Raw genomic sequence first — 16,727 nt, 5'->3', positions numbered from 1 at the left:
ACTCATTAATGAGGCGGGCATGTGGGGATGCTGATTCATGCAGGCATCACACCATCTCTTCTTATGATCATTGTCCACTGGATTCAATGCTGCAGTGGTTAATTATACCCTGGGCTCTACAAGCTTGCTCGCTTTACCGCAAGTTATGATCTGACGCTGCCTTCTGTGATAAGGTTGAGGAAAAAAGTGGGACAAAATCTTTGGCAAACAACATTGGGTCTGCAAAATCTGGTGTGGTCATTGATGCTGTAAGGAATGTTTCAGGGAATAACTAAACAGTGTTATGTATGTACCTTTTGCAATTAAACAGAGGAGCGAAGGCAACCGATTGAGAAGCTAATTCGCTCACAAAATAGCCATTCTTTGGTGTGCAGAAGGTGACTACTCTCAATTGAAACATGGACTCTGCTTCAGTTAGTTGATTATGGCTGACATTCAGCCTTTCTACCAGGACGCCCTCCACGTTTAACAGTATGGCACACTCGCAAGCTGGGCAAATCCCAGCAAGGCAGAGCAAGGAGGCCTCCTTGTTGAAAAACAAATTGTGGAAATGAATGAGTCTCAGGGAAATCAGTGAATGAAAGCACACATCTCTGCAGACTCCACTAAACATGACGCATCCTTATTTTAAGAGGATTCCAAGGCCTTGATTACTAACACAAGTGACTATCTGGAGTCAGTGGAGCTATCTGCACTTTCTACATACTGTATGAGATACTCTGGGGATCCTGGAGCAGATGATGAGTTTAAAAAAGCAAACAAGGGATCTTCCAGGCTGTTAGGCATATGGGCCAGATGGCATTGCACTCAACACATCTGCTGAGTTCCAAGATGGATGGCTTGTATAGTTTACGTAGGTTATGTGATAAATAAAACAAACTAATGTCGCACCACAGTATTGGCCGAATGGGAAGCTCCCTGTAATCCCCATGAAGGAATACTTTATCAATACTGCCTGTCCTCACTGAAAAATGCAGTTAACACATGTGTTGCTTAAATTATGAAATGGATCATAGGCTCTTGTGTATATGGACTCCCAACTCACTTGTACCTTCTTGGGTGCTGAAAAAGCTTTTGATTGAGTTGCCTGGGAGTTCCCCCCTGTACACCAGCATGGTTATGAACACGTTAAGTTTTAAGGGTACATTTGTAAACCATATCATGTCATGTGATGGGGCGAAACAGTCAGTGGTATTACAGAGGTGAAAGACTCTGAATAAACCAGTATCTCCAGAGGTAGAAAGCAGGGGTGTTCTGAGTCACCTCTGCTGATTGCCTTGCATATCTAGCGTTTTTGCTCAGGCTATTCGGTGACAGAAAGGCATAGCATCATCACTCCCATTTGAGCAATCAGCTCCAATCGCTACAGATGAAGATGACGGTGTGGTGTATACCTCCAGCCTAACTCCTTCCATGACAGGCGTGTTTGAAAGCGGTACACAGTTTTTCTGGAGATAGCATCTAAGTACCATGAAAACAAAACAGTAGTTTGGAATGGTAGTGGATCTCAGGGTCCAACAGTGAAGAAATAGTCTGTTTGGTGTAGAAGTCTGGACACAGCTCTTTACATAATAGTGACCGTATCTTGTCTTATGCAGCAAAGAAGCACTGCAACTTTTGTGGATATTTCTGAAACCTTATTTTTCCCACACGCACCGCTCCACAGCCCCACACTCCACATCATCTTTCTTTGAAGCATTGTTTAACAGCCATTGAAGAAGGAGCTCTGAAGAGTGGTGGAAAGCACTTTTTGAAGGATCTAATAGAGCAGTCTTATTTGCCCTGATAAATGTCCTTCAAGTGATAAAAACTCAGTTGGAAGAACAGGATCGAACCTAAGTGGCTAAAGAAAAATCGAAAGGCCTGGTAAACAAAGGGCACGACTGACTGAACTGTATGAGACAAAATGGACTGGCTAAAGCTTTGAGGAGGGAGGGAGGGAAAGGAAAGGGGTAACTCCTTACTCTTTGTATTGTTTCTTGTTTTTTAAAGGTTGAACAAACCAATAAAATTAGAAAAAAAAATAAAAAAAAATAATTGTTTAAGACACAGGATGTTCTTCGCAACTCTCTTGTTAATCTGAGCAAATCTGAGTTTAGGTCATATCCCTCTTATCCTGCAGCAGGAGAAGGGATCATTTCAAGACACCTTGTCTTTTCAAACAGTGATATAAATATTCTTGCAATTTGCAATGAAGGTCTTACTCAACGGTATTGGCCTATCTGGTTTTAGACCCTTCATTTGAAATGTCCATGAGCAATACTTTCTTACAGAAGCTCCTGTTTGCACAAGCCAGTGAGAACAGTCTGAACATTACCCAAGCTTCCTTTCCTCTGCGGAGCCCGCAAGTGTCTCGTGCGCTAGTATAGACATCTCAGAGAAAAAGGTCCCATTTTCTGTCATGCAGAATTTATCGAGAGTTTCAAGATTGGGATTTGGCATCTTGAGACGGCAGTTTATTACATGAACTGGTTGTCCAAAGAGGGTTCCAATCCTTCCTCAGCTCTTGATGTAGTGACTGGGGCGCTCTACCTGGCACCTGGCGTGAATATCCAAAAGGCCCCCTCCATTTTGTTCAGAGAATGCTATCTCCCAGGCAGATATTGCCTGCGATAGATCAAGCAACATTTTGATGTCCGATCCCCACCCTCCTGGCACGCTAGCTGATGGAAAGCAACAATTTAGTCCACTGAGTCACTTAATAAATAAACTTGCATAACCCATTGGGGAGAGGCACACATGCTCGCAAACTAACCACAAGCTGGACACAGTTGGGACACTGCTGCTTGTTTCGACACAGACCGTTTGGACATCATTCTGGGTGATGAAAGGAACTACCAGGCTCTGGATATAGGAGCTGGCATCAACCCTCTTCCAGGTGGTGCCGTGAGATATTACAGCAGTGTTCCGCATCAGCTAGTTCCTCAGGTGGGTCTCTAGGGCCGCGGGCCAGGAAGTCTGATTTCTTCTCACAAGCCACGTGGTTTCATTTGTCCAATTGTTTTTTTTTAAATTAGTTTTAGAGAAGACCCTATATGTTCTTATTTCATATCTACACGATTTGGATTTTCACATCTGCCTGCAATGCCATCCCCAATCTGTGTATATTTTATCACTTGTCATTATCATTCCTTATCTCAGCCAATGGCACAATGTGCCCCTTTTCCACAATACAGTTGGCTGGATATTGCTTGCCACACAATCCTTTTCTTTGTTGCCTCCCACATTTCTCTGACCAGAAGAGAAGTTGAAGCATTTTACTGGACGTGGCGGCAAACTAGGAATACCAGATTACGCCACGGTTTAGTACAGCGCATGCAAAGTGTTTACTAAATCCATGAACTCTGAATTTCTAAATGGGATTCCTGGGTCAGAACAAGACAGGATAATGCCCAGCTCCAAATCCAATCGAGCATCATTTTCTTTCAGTCTTCAGGTGCTCACGGCGCCATTTTATTATCCTGCAGACTTTGTGATTTAGGACCGGAGGCTTCAGCTGCTGAAGCGGTGCTATAAATGAAGTAGACACAGGACTAACAGAAAAGGAGAGCTAATAAAGTATGCGTTCAGTTTTGCCTTTTGTCCCATAACCTAAGAGCCTTGAGTACAGTGTGGGAGATAGCCGCGTACTGTACTGTGGTGTTAAGCGTCAAGTTTAGATCGCTTGGCAGACTGTCTATATCAAAGCCGAGATGTTACTGCATACATTGGCTGGGGAGGTGGAGGGGGCTATTTTGTTCCCAGATAACTTCCGCCTCAATTCCCCCACCTCTACTCGAAGTTCCATCACTATTGTTTTCAAAGTGGCAAGTTCCGGTTTTACGAAATGACAGTCCTGGCAATGAGTACTTCCATCTCCTATCCTTTTACAATAATCCACTTGCTTATTTACTTGCTCCTACTGACATGGAAGCTGCTTCCCTTTTGTCTCATCTCTATCTTTACTATCTAACTGGCCAGTCGAAGGTGGCGTCTGCGTCCCAGTCGTATCTACTTGCAGAGGTGAAAAACGATTGGAAGTTGGGATCACTTCATTGATCACAGGGGGCGGGGGGGGCGACGATGACCGAGAAGATTGTACACATTGCCCCCACACATATCATCCATCCGTAGGCCAATCTGGGCAGGGGGTACAACTACTACTCCATCTCCCATGGGATGAACTTCAATGCAAAAGATATAATTACACCCACCTTGCAGATGTTCAAGCCGAGGGCCAGGGTTACAATCCTAACATTTCGGTTATCAATTCATAAAGGCTTGGTTTGGCTGTAACCAAAGTCGGAGTAACTCTGTAGTGTATTATCTCTGATTTGTAGTCAGAGGTGTCCCTGGACTCAAGTCCTTACCATAGTCCATGCACTTGTACGGCTTCTCTCCAGAATGTATCCTCTGATGTCTCTTCATATCTGCCACCTCGTTGGAACGCTCACCACAGTCCATGCCCTTGTGGGGCTTCTCCGCAGAGTGGATCCTCTGATGATTGTGCAGGTTTCTGATCTGAGAGCAGCATATTCACACTAGGTACACTGGTACGCTCGCTACCCAGCGTGGGGTCTTTGATGCCTTACAGTTGTGATCCCTGAGTGGTGCTTTTGTCACTGTGAAAAGGATGAGCTATAGGAATGGGTCTTACCCTAAGTTGCTAAGGGTATTCCAGAAGCGGACTGCTGTATGTATGCGTCTAGAAAGCCCCTGTACCTCAGCGGCACTTCAGTGGTGATCCCTGACAGGGCAGAAAGAGCTGTCTGTGCCTGCTGTTGCTCAGTGGGGAACGGGCTGGCATTTCAGTGTGAGCCTGCCCTTACTAGCAGTACCAGGCTCATATGCCTGGTACCTATCTTACCTCTGGGGTGGCACAGAAAGCTGAAAATTGATTTTAGTTGCTTGTGGATGGGTACAATTCCTAAGAACAGGTTGTCGGCACTGCTGTTTTCAGTAAATGGGCTCTTACATTTTAGCCAATCAATCATTTTTAGAGCTCCTCCAATTTAACCATGATGTAGTAAGAGGATCTCTTCGACTTAAATCCTTTTTAATCTTCACCCTTAAAGAAACACAATTGGGTCCAACCTCTTGTGAGCGATCACTTGGGAGCCAAACGCTTACGCACCTTTCTAGGCAGTACCTCTTTTTTGCGCTGATGCATTATATATTACTTAGAAACAGTTACTTTAACACTACAGAGTTACTATTCTTTGTCACGTGTGAGTTTATGATCGGTTATTTATAACGCGCTTAATACCCAGAGGTTTCTAAGCACGGACTTGGGGATCGAACCTGTGTTGCTCGGTGTCGTCTTGCTTCCAAGGTGAGCACGTTGCTGCTGAGCTATCCTCCCAAGTTCATTTATCAGTTCCTATAACGACCCCTCGAGTTTCGCCAGTCTCACATCTGTCATGTTTATTTATTAGTAGAGTGCTCAGTGCACACATACATTGCTTCCTGGCACTTAAGTGTGGCTCCTCCTCTACTTACTCCGGGGACCCCTAATTGTCCTCTGTTTGATGCTGCTAACCCCCCATTGTTTGTGGGACTCCTAAGCCTCACATTCCCCTATTGCCTAAATCCCTCTTCTATGTCTCGCTTTGCAATGGCTTCCTTCAGAAAAGACAGCCATGGAATGTCTTCTCCTGGTCCAGGGACCATGGCAGGGAAGCATGTTTTCTGACTTGTCCTCTGTGAATGACATTACCCTTTTGCCTCATGAGGTTTGCTCCTTGCACCGCCCACATAGATCTTGCATCCTCTATGCGCAGCTGTGACGGCGAATCCAAAGAGAAATCCAGAACGGTTGCTAATACCTCAACATCACTTGGTGACTAACTGCCTTCAAAAGAAACTTGCAAGACAGCAAAGAGCATCCTCCCCAACGTGGATACTACACGTTTTCTGGCATTGCCTATTGTACACACATGGGAAGACCTCGATGTGTATGCCTTCTCTGTGGTGTACAGCCGCGTGCCTTTAATTCATTTTCTCAGTACAGTGGTCAGATCCACTAGACCGCTGAGATCACCACTTGCTTTCTCAGGATCTGATCCTCACAGGGGAACTGACCAATAGACTTAGATGTATTCAATTGGGCAACAATGAAACTGATTTTCGCAGAAGTTAAAACAATGAGGAATTGGTCATGAAGTGGTTACATATTTAATATATTTGAAATGGCATCACCAGTGATTCACCACATGGAGTCCATGGCTGCCTTCTCTTGAAATCTTGCAGCATTTTAGAGGCATTCTTACATCATCGTTGGGTCAGGTTTTATCAGGAAAGGTAGATTCCCTAAAATTCACAGAAGTGTTTGGTTTTTAGCTGCAGGGTGAGGGATCTGATGATTGTATTTGTAATTATTTATTTCGTTTTCTGTGGTGCAATCCAGGTCCTCAGTGCATCATATTTTTACAAGTATCATCATTACAATGATCACATAATGATTACACAAACCTCTCCCTGTTGCCTCCCCACCCCCCAAAACAAATCCACGCCCTTTCCCCTCCCCCTCCCTTATTCCCCACTGGACTGTTGGACCAGAGGTTTGTGCTCCGGTCCTGGCGCTCCTCCTGTCTCCCGGCCACCACCATTGAAAAAGAAAAAGGATTTAATCCCTTTTCCCTATGGCGGCAGCCATCTTTTTTCCTTTTATTTTCTTCAGGAGATTGGCTGCACAAGCTATACTAATCTCACGAGGAAAAAAAAATAAACCTTTTGCCACCTGGATAAACCCTGGTGTGTGAATATAGCGCCTTTGGAAGCTGCCTGCTTTTGGCAGGTGCTAAATGGAGTCCGATGCATTGTTTATTTATTTATTTATGTAATTATATACAGTAGGAACAATGCTTCTTTGATCACAAAAGAATGTACAATAGGTAAAGAAATCAGATTTGATGGGAAGCAGTGAGCTTCTTACAATGGTGTGAGTTTCAGGGACATTCTTACCAGGTTGTGGAGTGGAGTAAATGGATTTCATGTAACTTTTGTTGTAACAATTTTGTAACACTTGAAATTGGGGTCATCGTATGTCTTACAGACATGGTTCTGGTATCATCCCGTTTCGCATTTAACACACTTTCATGGTACACTATCCAAATCTGTAATTCCTAAGGCATTTGAAGTGTATTCACTGATGACGTTGTGTGTAAGTGACCATTTGGTGTAACGTTTTTCTGTTCATTTATAATGCTTTAAATTGGGGTAATTGTATATCCTACACACATGGGACTGGTGTCATTCCGTTCCACATTTTGCCCACTTTAGTGGTATACTGTTCAAACTGCAATTCCTAAGGCATTTGAAGTCCATTCCCTGGAGTTCATTCATTGATGAAGTTGTTTATGAGTGACGATTTTGTGTAACATTTCAATTGAGTCTTGTGGCATTCCGTTCCACATGCATCCAACTTTGATAGTGTATGTCAGGAAGGTCTGTAATCTCCTCTTCCTCCTGAGATGCTCCAGACTCCCTTTCCTCCCCTTCCGCCTCACCTTGAAGTCTCCGGCGTTGAGTCAGCTTTGGATTGTCCTTTGTTCGAGTCTTCACCCCTTTTTTTAGAAGATAGGGACGACCAAGGTAGGACACCACAGTGACACCCTTTGGGTGATCTGTGGCAACCCTCCTCGGTCGCTGGTCAATGGGGAAAAAGCCAGTGGCACAAAAAACCCCGGAAGATTTGGATCTTAAAACGCAGAGAGGTAGTAGTAAACACACCCCGGAGGCAGCAGCAGAGGGAGAGGAATCTGGTGAACACAGTCCAGAAATAGAAGAAGTTCCAATGAGAATCGGGTATGAGACCAGATAATGAGAAAAGTTCCAGTACAGATAGACAGAAGAGGGTTTGGCGAGGCAATCCACAAGACAGGCTATGGTCGGTACACCGGGATATCAACAGGAAGTAGTTCCGATACAGGATAAACAGATGAGGGCTGGGCGAGGCAATCCACAAGACAGGCAATGGTCAGTACGGAGAGATAAGCAGAATAGGAACAGAGGAGGGCAAAAAGAAGAGGACCAAGAGAGGTAAGCACAATTCAGGAAGGAAGCAAGAATCAACAGAATAAGTATAGAGAGAAAAGCACGAGATGGGAGGGAGGGAGGAAGGATAAGAGACGGGAACGGGACAGACAAGGGAGGAGTAGTCAAGAAGGAGATACTGACTAAAGGTAGGGAGAGCAAGGAAAAGGAAAAAAAAAGGGCGAAAAAGGAACGAAAGGTCAACGGTGGAAAAAAGGGAAACTCCACGAAAAAACAGCAGCGCTGGAAAACAGGACGAAACACTGTACGTTGCAACGCACCCGACCCTGGAAGTGAAAGGATTAAATACCGGTGTCAGGAACGTCGCAACGACAGCTAGACCTGCACAGCGCTTCCCAAAAAACGTGATGGAACCCGCTATGGCGGGCACAGCTTCCACTTCTTCCAAAGCCACCAGGTTCCTTGAGGCGTGACAGTGTACTATCCAAATCTACAATTCCTAAGATGTGTGAAGTTTATTAAGTGACATCAACTGTTGAAGTTGTATGATGAACTTGTGTAAGTGATAAGTGATGATACCGTAATACTTTGAATTGGGGCCATTGTATGCCCTAAAGATATAGGTCTGCTGTCATTCCGTCCCACATTTCTCCAACTTTGCTGGTACACTCTCCAACTTGCCAATTCCCCAAAGTGGGGGGTACGAATGAAGCAAGCCATTGGTGGAGTATCCCAACAAGCGGCCAACCTGTCAAGTTCAATGCGCAGCAGTTTCCAGGGGCTGGCGGGGCGAGCAAAGCATATGGTAGAATTAGACTGTCCTGGGGTCTATGGTGTGCACCTGTGTCGATGATGATTGTAGTCGGCCATCGTCAACTGGGTCTAGGGTGACATTACCTACAGCCTTCCTTCCCATACCGCTTCCTTCATCCTTCCTGTGCTGCATTTCTGTGTGACCCTTGCTTCCTCAAATATCTCTGAGCGGAACTAAATGCTCTAGTTTCCTCAGAAAGTTGGTTGAACATCTTATACTTGTTTGCTTCGTCACGTGTTGAAATCCAATCCAATTCCCAGATTTTACATTTAACCATTTCTCGGTTTACTCTTAGATCTTGTTATCCCGATTGCACCTATTTTCAGTCCTGTTAAGTACAGCCAAGCTTCGTAAATGGCAGGAAAGGTACCGTGGCAACCCTTCCGTTCACCACTCTTTGAGAATAGACGCGTATGTGTCTTGTGGAAGCACAAGTTAAACCCATTAAGTTCCTATTCTGCTCTCCCACCTCAAGGCAGGCCATCAGAGCTCTTTCCTTTCTAGTTCGTTCTAGGTTTTTTGTTTCTAGTTCAGTACCGAAAGGACAAAGGAAACTTAAACCCTGGATGGGCGATGGCTGACTTCATTCTATACTGCTCACTGAATGAGCCAGCTAGAAAAAACAAGCTCTGGTGGCTTCCCTTGAGGTGGGGGAGAAGATAGAAAACGTAATCTGTTCAACTTGTGCTTCAAATGTCAAATCATAGATATCAAATTTAATTGTTTTAATCCGCTGTAAAATGAACTTCCATATGGTGTAGTGCAAATTGTTTGTACTTTGCCGAAGTGATTAGAAAGTGAGAGGCCCATTTTGCAAGAGCAACTAATACGGGCTTGATGAAATGGTTGCCTGTGTGTAAAGCTGGATACATGTGGGCCCTTAGGTTCTGTGAGCCAGGTTACCTATGGCAACGGAAGTGCCAGTGGGCTATTTCTGCTCGCACTTGCTGCAGCCGTTTTGCGAGGTCCTTTGCACTTCGCAGACTGGCAGCCTGAGTTGGGACGCCATTTGCACTCCAACTAAAGGCCCTTCATGTCAGAATCCACGTTAAATCCACGACCTTCAGAGGAAGCAATTATTGGCTTGTTAGAGACCTGGTTGCCATGATGTGCATTGTGCGCGCGCCAGCCCTTAAGTTAATACATGACAGGGATGTCCTAGCAAACAGCAAAAGCCCTGCAGGCAAGGCCCACGGCCGACATGCGGCTCTGCATTCAGTTGGTATGTTGGCTGTTTATTGCGGTATCTAGGCAGCCTCGGTACCCAGCTATGGGCCGGGTATGAAAGTGACTTAGAAACAGAGAGTGCTGCCAATGGCCTTGCCTGACAGAGCGTCGACAGACAGCGGCGAGAGAACTCACAGTCCTACGGAGCGGTGTCAAGGGTGACTCCTGGTACCTGACTTTGATTTCAGAGCGCCATTCCCTTTCTGAACCCCAGCAGGCGGTGGCAGTGCTCAATTTAAGGTGAGTCCCAGAGAGACCCAACACCATGCCACAGATGAGAGAGCCTGTCCCAATTTCTGTTCTTTCAATATTTCTATTTGGAATAGTCCAACAATCAACATACATATATGCTTAGAAAGGGCCAGCTTAAAATGGCATTTGCCAAATGTATGATAAGGAATAAACAAATAATATCACATCGAACGTGGGTAAAACCATTAAATAATGCATGTATCGCAGCCAATAACACCCAGCAAAACAGCTTACGGAAAATGAAGTCAACTATGCTGATTTAGTTAGTCTACAGCACTAAACACGTGCACGTACACATAGAAACGGAAACATGTGGAAACACTTGCTGCATTATTGCAAAGATCAACACTATGGTGTGTGCCCCTATGCCTATGGGCCGTGACCGAGTTACAAACAAATAAATAAATAACACATCCTGAAGTGAGGCAGGATGCAGGTCTTTTTTTAATTCATGTGGGAAAACACAGCAATGAAGGATCTGTTGCAGAGAACCAAGATAATAATGTTATCGTTGATGACCCTGGCAGGGCAGGGGATGACGTGCTGCACAGAATCGTCTGTTTTCCTGACACAGTTTAGGATGTCAGTCAACGAAACAGGCTTGAAGTAGGTAAGAAGGCGGCAGGGTACAACGTCCTTTCATCGACAGTCGTTATTTCGATGTTTTTTTAATGCATATTTTTTCACGAAAAAAGTAATCAAAAAATAGAGGAGGGGGTGGGAGAGTGTATTTAAGCGGTAGGGGGTCGGGAATAGAAAAAACAACAGGGGGATGGGGGCTTGGGAGGAACCTCCCAAACAAATACAAAAAAAGACATTTTGATGAGTTTTTTTCATGAATAAATATTCATAAAAAACCCATTGAACTAATGATTGTCGATGAAATGACATAGGACCGGTGGCAGAAGCTGTGGGCAGCATCAGAAGAGGAGAGATTACTTCTTTAGACTGAGCAGCAGTGGTGGCAAGAATCTGTTTGATCTTGTTGATGAAAAAGGAAGAAAGACTATCAGCCATGGTTTGGAAGCAGCACATGTCACCGGAGCACTCATTTCTTTGTTAATTCTGAAGAACTCTGCTGATTTATCAGTAGCTGAGTCCATGCGGCTATGAAGGGAGGTCTTTTCTTGCGCTCTGTGCTGACATGGTAGTGTTTCTGGTGACATAGACCAGTTTGTCACTACTAAATTTGGATTTGTTCCAGTGACTCTCTTCCGCTCTGGTTCTTCTCTTCATGGAGTCCAGTTTGAGGTCGAGCCAGCTATTGAATTTACGTTCTGCTGTTAACCATCAATTTGAAGCCAAAAGAGAGTAAGGGAGCGGCAGCAGCGCATGCGTTACTAGAAAACACGTTATAATGAGACACAGGATTTCAATGTTCAGCTCCACAAGAATGTTGCAGATGTTAACAAGATACTTGTTCGCAGACCCAACATTGATTTGTACGTCTGGATTTCAAGGACTTTCCTCAGAGCAGGACGAGGGGACCTCTAGGTCTCCCTACTTTCACCTTTGGGAGATTCACATGCACCTTCTATACCCAAAACATAGTTTATAGCTCCTAAAATTTAAGGAATATACAACCATTTTTCAGGCTCGCCAGTAGTAACCCAAGGGTCACACTTACCACTTAAAGTCAATTTCAACCCAACCCAGGTCAGTCAGGAGCCTCAGGGCTAGCCAAAGCCCCACATCCCTAACAATAATTGTTAAATGTATGCAAATATGATTGTGGCAGCATAATAAAAACCTTCTACTTAGTACAGCCAGATAGGAACAAGGAGTTCTGAACATACCAAACAGGAATACCCAGCTTGCAATTCTCCATTCCTGCCTGGCTGGGCCAAGCCAAATGTCCCGGTTACCTGCAGCTGTCCTCTGCTACTGCACCCTGCTGACTCAAAACTTACCACACCTTGACATTTCTCACGCTGACATTGTGTCTCCCTGCTGGTCCTCGAGGGCCTTCTCCATTCTCCTGGCCACTCTGGGTCTCAGCTCTTCCCCAGCCCACTCCTCCCGGTCCCCACACGCATGGCCTCGAGGGCCTTCTCCACTCTCCCGGCCACTCTGGGTCTCAGCTCTTCCCCAGCCCACTCCTCCCAGTCCCCACACGCATTGCCTCGAGGGCCTTCTCCACTCTCCCGGCCACTCTGGGTCTCAGCTCTTCCCCAGCCAACTCCCCCCGCCCCCACACGCATGGCCTCGAGGGCCTTCTCCACTCTCCCGGTCACTCTGGGTCTCAGCTCTTCCCCAGCCCACTCCCCCCATTCCCGTAGGTGTTGTGAACATCAATGCCAGAAATGGCTCTTCGCCATCACCTACTACACTGCGTCGCCCAAATATGCAGAGCCTTGATCAAGGCCTTGCACCGACAATGTCGCTCCCTCTTACAGGCAGTTTACATTTTTCCTTTCCTGCACTTGTGTTAGAGTTTGAAGGCATCAATCCAGACCGCGTATCCTGTCCCCAATGGGTGCTAAAAGCTCTAGAACCCTAGGGCAATCCAGGGATTAGGTGTCCCCAGATTTCCATGACCTCTCTGACCAACTATTCCTGACTTTGCTGAAGGCCTTGGGCGCTAATGCATAAGTAATGTGCTGCTAAGTGTCTACCCAAAGGTATCATTGTTCCGGAAAGCTATGCGATACCAACAGTTTAAATGATACCCTGCTCCTTCCATGGATTACTACATACTCTGAAAGCGAGTGTTTGATTTAGGCATTTATCAAACTCATATCTGGGATTCGTGTCCATGTTGGACTAGACTACGTAGGACGTCCATCTTATAAAGGGTTGTTAGTTAGTCGTCACCAGCCCTAGACCCAAATAATAATACTTTTGAAATGTTTGAGGGCTTCTCCGCTTGTTGAACCTACTGCGAGGACTGGCTGTACGGAACAGGCTAGGTGGGAGTGGATTCCTTGCACTTTTTCAATGCAATTCCTGCTAACTACTTAAGTGCAGGGGTGGGCGGGGCTTACAAAGAAGTCTAATGTAATTCAGGACGAAATTCTATGCCCAGAACACTTTAGGAGAATCCTTTTGTTGGGGCACAGCAATCTTCATGGAAGACAATCTCGACCATAAACGCTGAAGGCTACAAACAGGCTTGGACTGGCCTATAGGGCAACAGGGCAATGCCCGAACCAAAAACGCATAATGTTAAGGTGTGTGCCAGTTTTTTGGGTCAAAGTGGGTCACTTTTTTGGACCATATGGGCCAGTTGATAAGTTACTTCACCCTGCGGCTAGTAGTCTCTTGACCAGTGTTACTGAATAAATATTCTTTAAAATGCACAATTTGCATCACATTGTATCAAAAACTCCCCCTTGGGTACTACTCAAACAGTCTGTCACAAAAGGAATGAATAGCCATTTGCAACTGTGTGCCACTTTTTCATTGGTACCTGAGACAATTGTATGCCCCAGCCCAACCATGGCTAGGAATGTGTGTTGCCCCCATCAGCATAATCATAATTCTTTAATAGCCAACATGGTTTATACAGTAATGCCATGTAGTACAACTTGTGTTGTTTTATTTCACTAAGGGTATTTTTGAAGCAAGCCCCTAATGGCTGCACACAGCTCAAACCAACTTTGACTTTACATTACAAGAATGGAACACAGCATTAATGAGCAAGAACATTCATTTTTTGTGTATTGCTACAGTCAAATTTATAATGATGCACGAACTAAAGAGTATGGTATTCGTTCTCATTTTACTACTGTTGCAATTCTAAATTATAGTATATTTCTTTTTTAGAATCAAAATCCAGAAGAGATGAGCCCAGGGTGTATGGCGAATGCGCCCTTTTCCCGGATAATGGGAACGCTTCTCCTTTTAGGTAAGATTTCTCTGGGGAAGGCAGAGGCATGCCAGTGTAATCTCATGTTATGGTTTATTTGTGCATATCGTCCTGATTCTTTAAAAGTGAAATGACCTGCTCAAATTGCTTTGTGTAGGTGGTGTAATGACACTCAAAGGACCATGGCATGGGGATGTGTTGCGGGGGAAGGGCAGCCACATCGCGGAGTGCATCTGTGTCTCTTGAAGACATACACATGTCTGTACAGCTGTTTGCCCTGCACATGTTCTCCCTTGCCACAGCGCAGGTGAGGGCAGAGCGCAGTGCATGCCAATCGGCTGCGCCCCAAATAACAAGCATACGTTTCTCTATCACTATTCATATTTCCACCCCGAAACAAGGATGGACATGTGAAACGTACCTTGCCACCAATGGACCCTGGCGGCCCTGTCTCTGACAAAGCCAATGCCTAGCCTACCCAGCACCTCTGGGATGAAGAGACAAACCTGTCCCCCCCACTCACTGGGTGGCGATGCATGTATGATTGTCAGACACAAGTGGGACACTTTCATATGCATGGATGGGTTGACACTGGGTTGCTTGTGCCCTCAGGCATTTCCACCTCAGGCACCCAACTCCCCATGGTTACTGAAGGCCAGGAAATGCGTGAAGATGCAGGAGGAGAATGAGAGGGGCATTTTGCTCTGCCCTAACCGCCCCTGCAACTTTCTCATGAAAGGGGTCGTTATATGCATCTCCAGTTTATGTTATCTTAGATTATTGTGACTTGTACCGCACACCGCTGCCATTTGCATGGTCTTGAGGCACCCTGTCGTATTTTCAAGGGGGTTGGGATGGGTTGGCTAGTAGGATTGATAGGGAACAGCGCAAGAGAACTTTGATGTGCTGTTGGAGACTTCAGTTTGGAAAAACCTGTGACTGTGTGTTGGTATGTGTTTGGTTGATCAATGTTTGTGTGGTGTTTCATGGGTGGTTTCATGCTGGGGTTTTATGTGTGTCTTAGGTGTTGTGAAGAGTTGGTAGAGTGGCTATAGTTTGGAGTGTTTTGTGACAAAGGTATGTGTCTTGTTTCTTCAGTGTTGAGTGCTGGGTTTGCAGAGTATTGAAGAATTTTTAGCAAAGTTGTCTGGATCTTTTTCTGTGCGTTGGATCCAGCCATTGGTCAAGTCCTATTGTATCGAGTTTGCGGTCAAGTTTATTTTGGCTGATCTGGTTTGGCAGATTATTATTGTGTTGTGTAGGCGTTTTTTTTCTCTCCTGTGTTCTTTCTTTAACTTGGTGCATTAAAGAGCCTTGTTTTGATCAATATTCTGATTTTTTGGTGGTCTTCTGTTATTTGTATTTCCTTTGGGAGCAAGTTCCAGAGTCTCACTGCTATGTAGGAGAATTCTGATCCTCCGAATCTGTGCTTTGCGTATGGTTTTGATACGAGGCAAATGTCATTGCTGGACCTAAGTGTTTATGTTGGTTTGTAGATGATGATTTTTTCCTGCATGAATACTGCTCCTTGGCCGTAGATTGCTCTGTGTGCTATGCAATGTGTTTTGAAGAAGATTTGTTTTTTTCTCTGGCAACCAATGCAGTGTTCTCAGTGCTGCAGTGGTGTGTTCTCTCTTAGTGAGTCTGATGAGTTGTCTTGCTGCTGCATTCTATATTCATTGTAGATTCCTCATAGGGTATTCTGGCATTCTGATGCTTTTGGCGGTGTCTATTCTTACAAAAAATAAAGTTGCTGCTGTGCACAATTTTGTGACTGGGAATGCAACAGCGTCTCAGGTGCAGGAGTCTTCTTAGCAAGAGTACAGACACAAGATTATTTTCACTACCAAACTGTGCAAAGGAAGCGGATCCAACCACTCTGAGTTGGTGGGACCGTCCCTCCAGCCCTTCTCATCAAGCTTTGCTAGATACGTTGGAGGGGGCTGCCGCCATACCGAAGCCAACCGTGTGGTTGCATTGGTACTGCCACCCGCCAAATCTATCAGCACTCCTGTGATTTAACGAGTGCCTTCTGTCAACCGATTTAGAGGTGGTGGGTGGGCACAGAAGAGGTCGCTTCTGATAGAAACCACATTCATAAATCATGTGATGGGTGAGTGTGGCAGAAGCAGGCCATGTCTTCCTCCCACTAAACTTGATACAGGGTTGGGCAGTAAATGTCTGGTGTTCCCTCCTTCTGTGCAATGTTACTTTTTTTTAGCTGCTTCTTTGCTGGTTCTAAAGAGTAAAACTCTTGTTTGCAATAGCAAAAAGAGATCTTTTTTGACCCTCTGCAGGTTTCAGTCCTCTGTCCCTTACACCTCTCAACCCTGACTCCTCCTCATGAAACCAATGCCATTTCAAGCTAACTGTGCAGACCATTACCAGCCTCTGGGGACAGAGCAATCGCCCCAGTCATCTGCTGGAAGGCAAGGGCGTAACGCAACCCTAGGCGCCCTTCCCCTCACACTCTCACAACAGGGTATGTTGCCTGCAGCACAAAAGAGGATCCTCCAGGGCTTGAGCTTATGCTAATGTTGCTCATCCACATGGCGCTCCATGCCACTTTGACCTGTGCCCTCTATGCTAGATTTTAAACTGTGTTCATCATGAAACTAAGTCATTTTGCAGTCACTATATTACAAATAATGT

At 45.2% G+C, this 16,727-nt stretch overlaps 1 protein-coding gene across 1 annotated transcript in view; it reads left to right on the top strand.

Moving 5' to 3' along the window:
- LOC138569360 (otoancorin-like) overlaps nt 1–16,727 on the top strand; it is a 209,496-nt gene that overhangs the window by 18,373 nt on the left and 174,396 nt on the right. The window contains exon 2 of the mRNA XM_069647277.1: nt 14,033–14,114. Coding sequence (XP_069503378.1) covers nt 14,051–14,114 — 64 coding nt within the window. The 5' untranslated portion in view covers nt 14,033–14,050. The remainder of the gene's footprint in view (nt 1–14,032; nt 14,115–16,727) is intronic.

This window comes from Ambystoma mexicanum, chromosome 2q, assembly GCF_040938575.1.
Source record: "Ambystoma mexicanum isolate Mex_15411 chromosome 2q, UKY_AmexF1_1, whole genome shotgun sequence".
In the NCBI taxonomy this organism is placed as follows: Eukaryota; Metazoa; Chordata; class Amphibia; order Caudata; family Ambystomatidae; genus Ambystoma; species Ambystoma mexicanum.
Note: the sequence above shows the minus strand (reverse complement) of the source record. Positions and strands in the feature narration are given on the sequence as shown.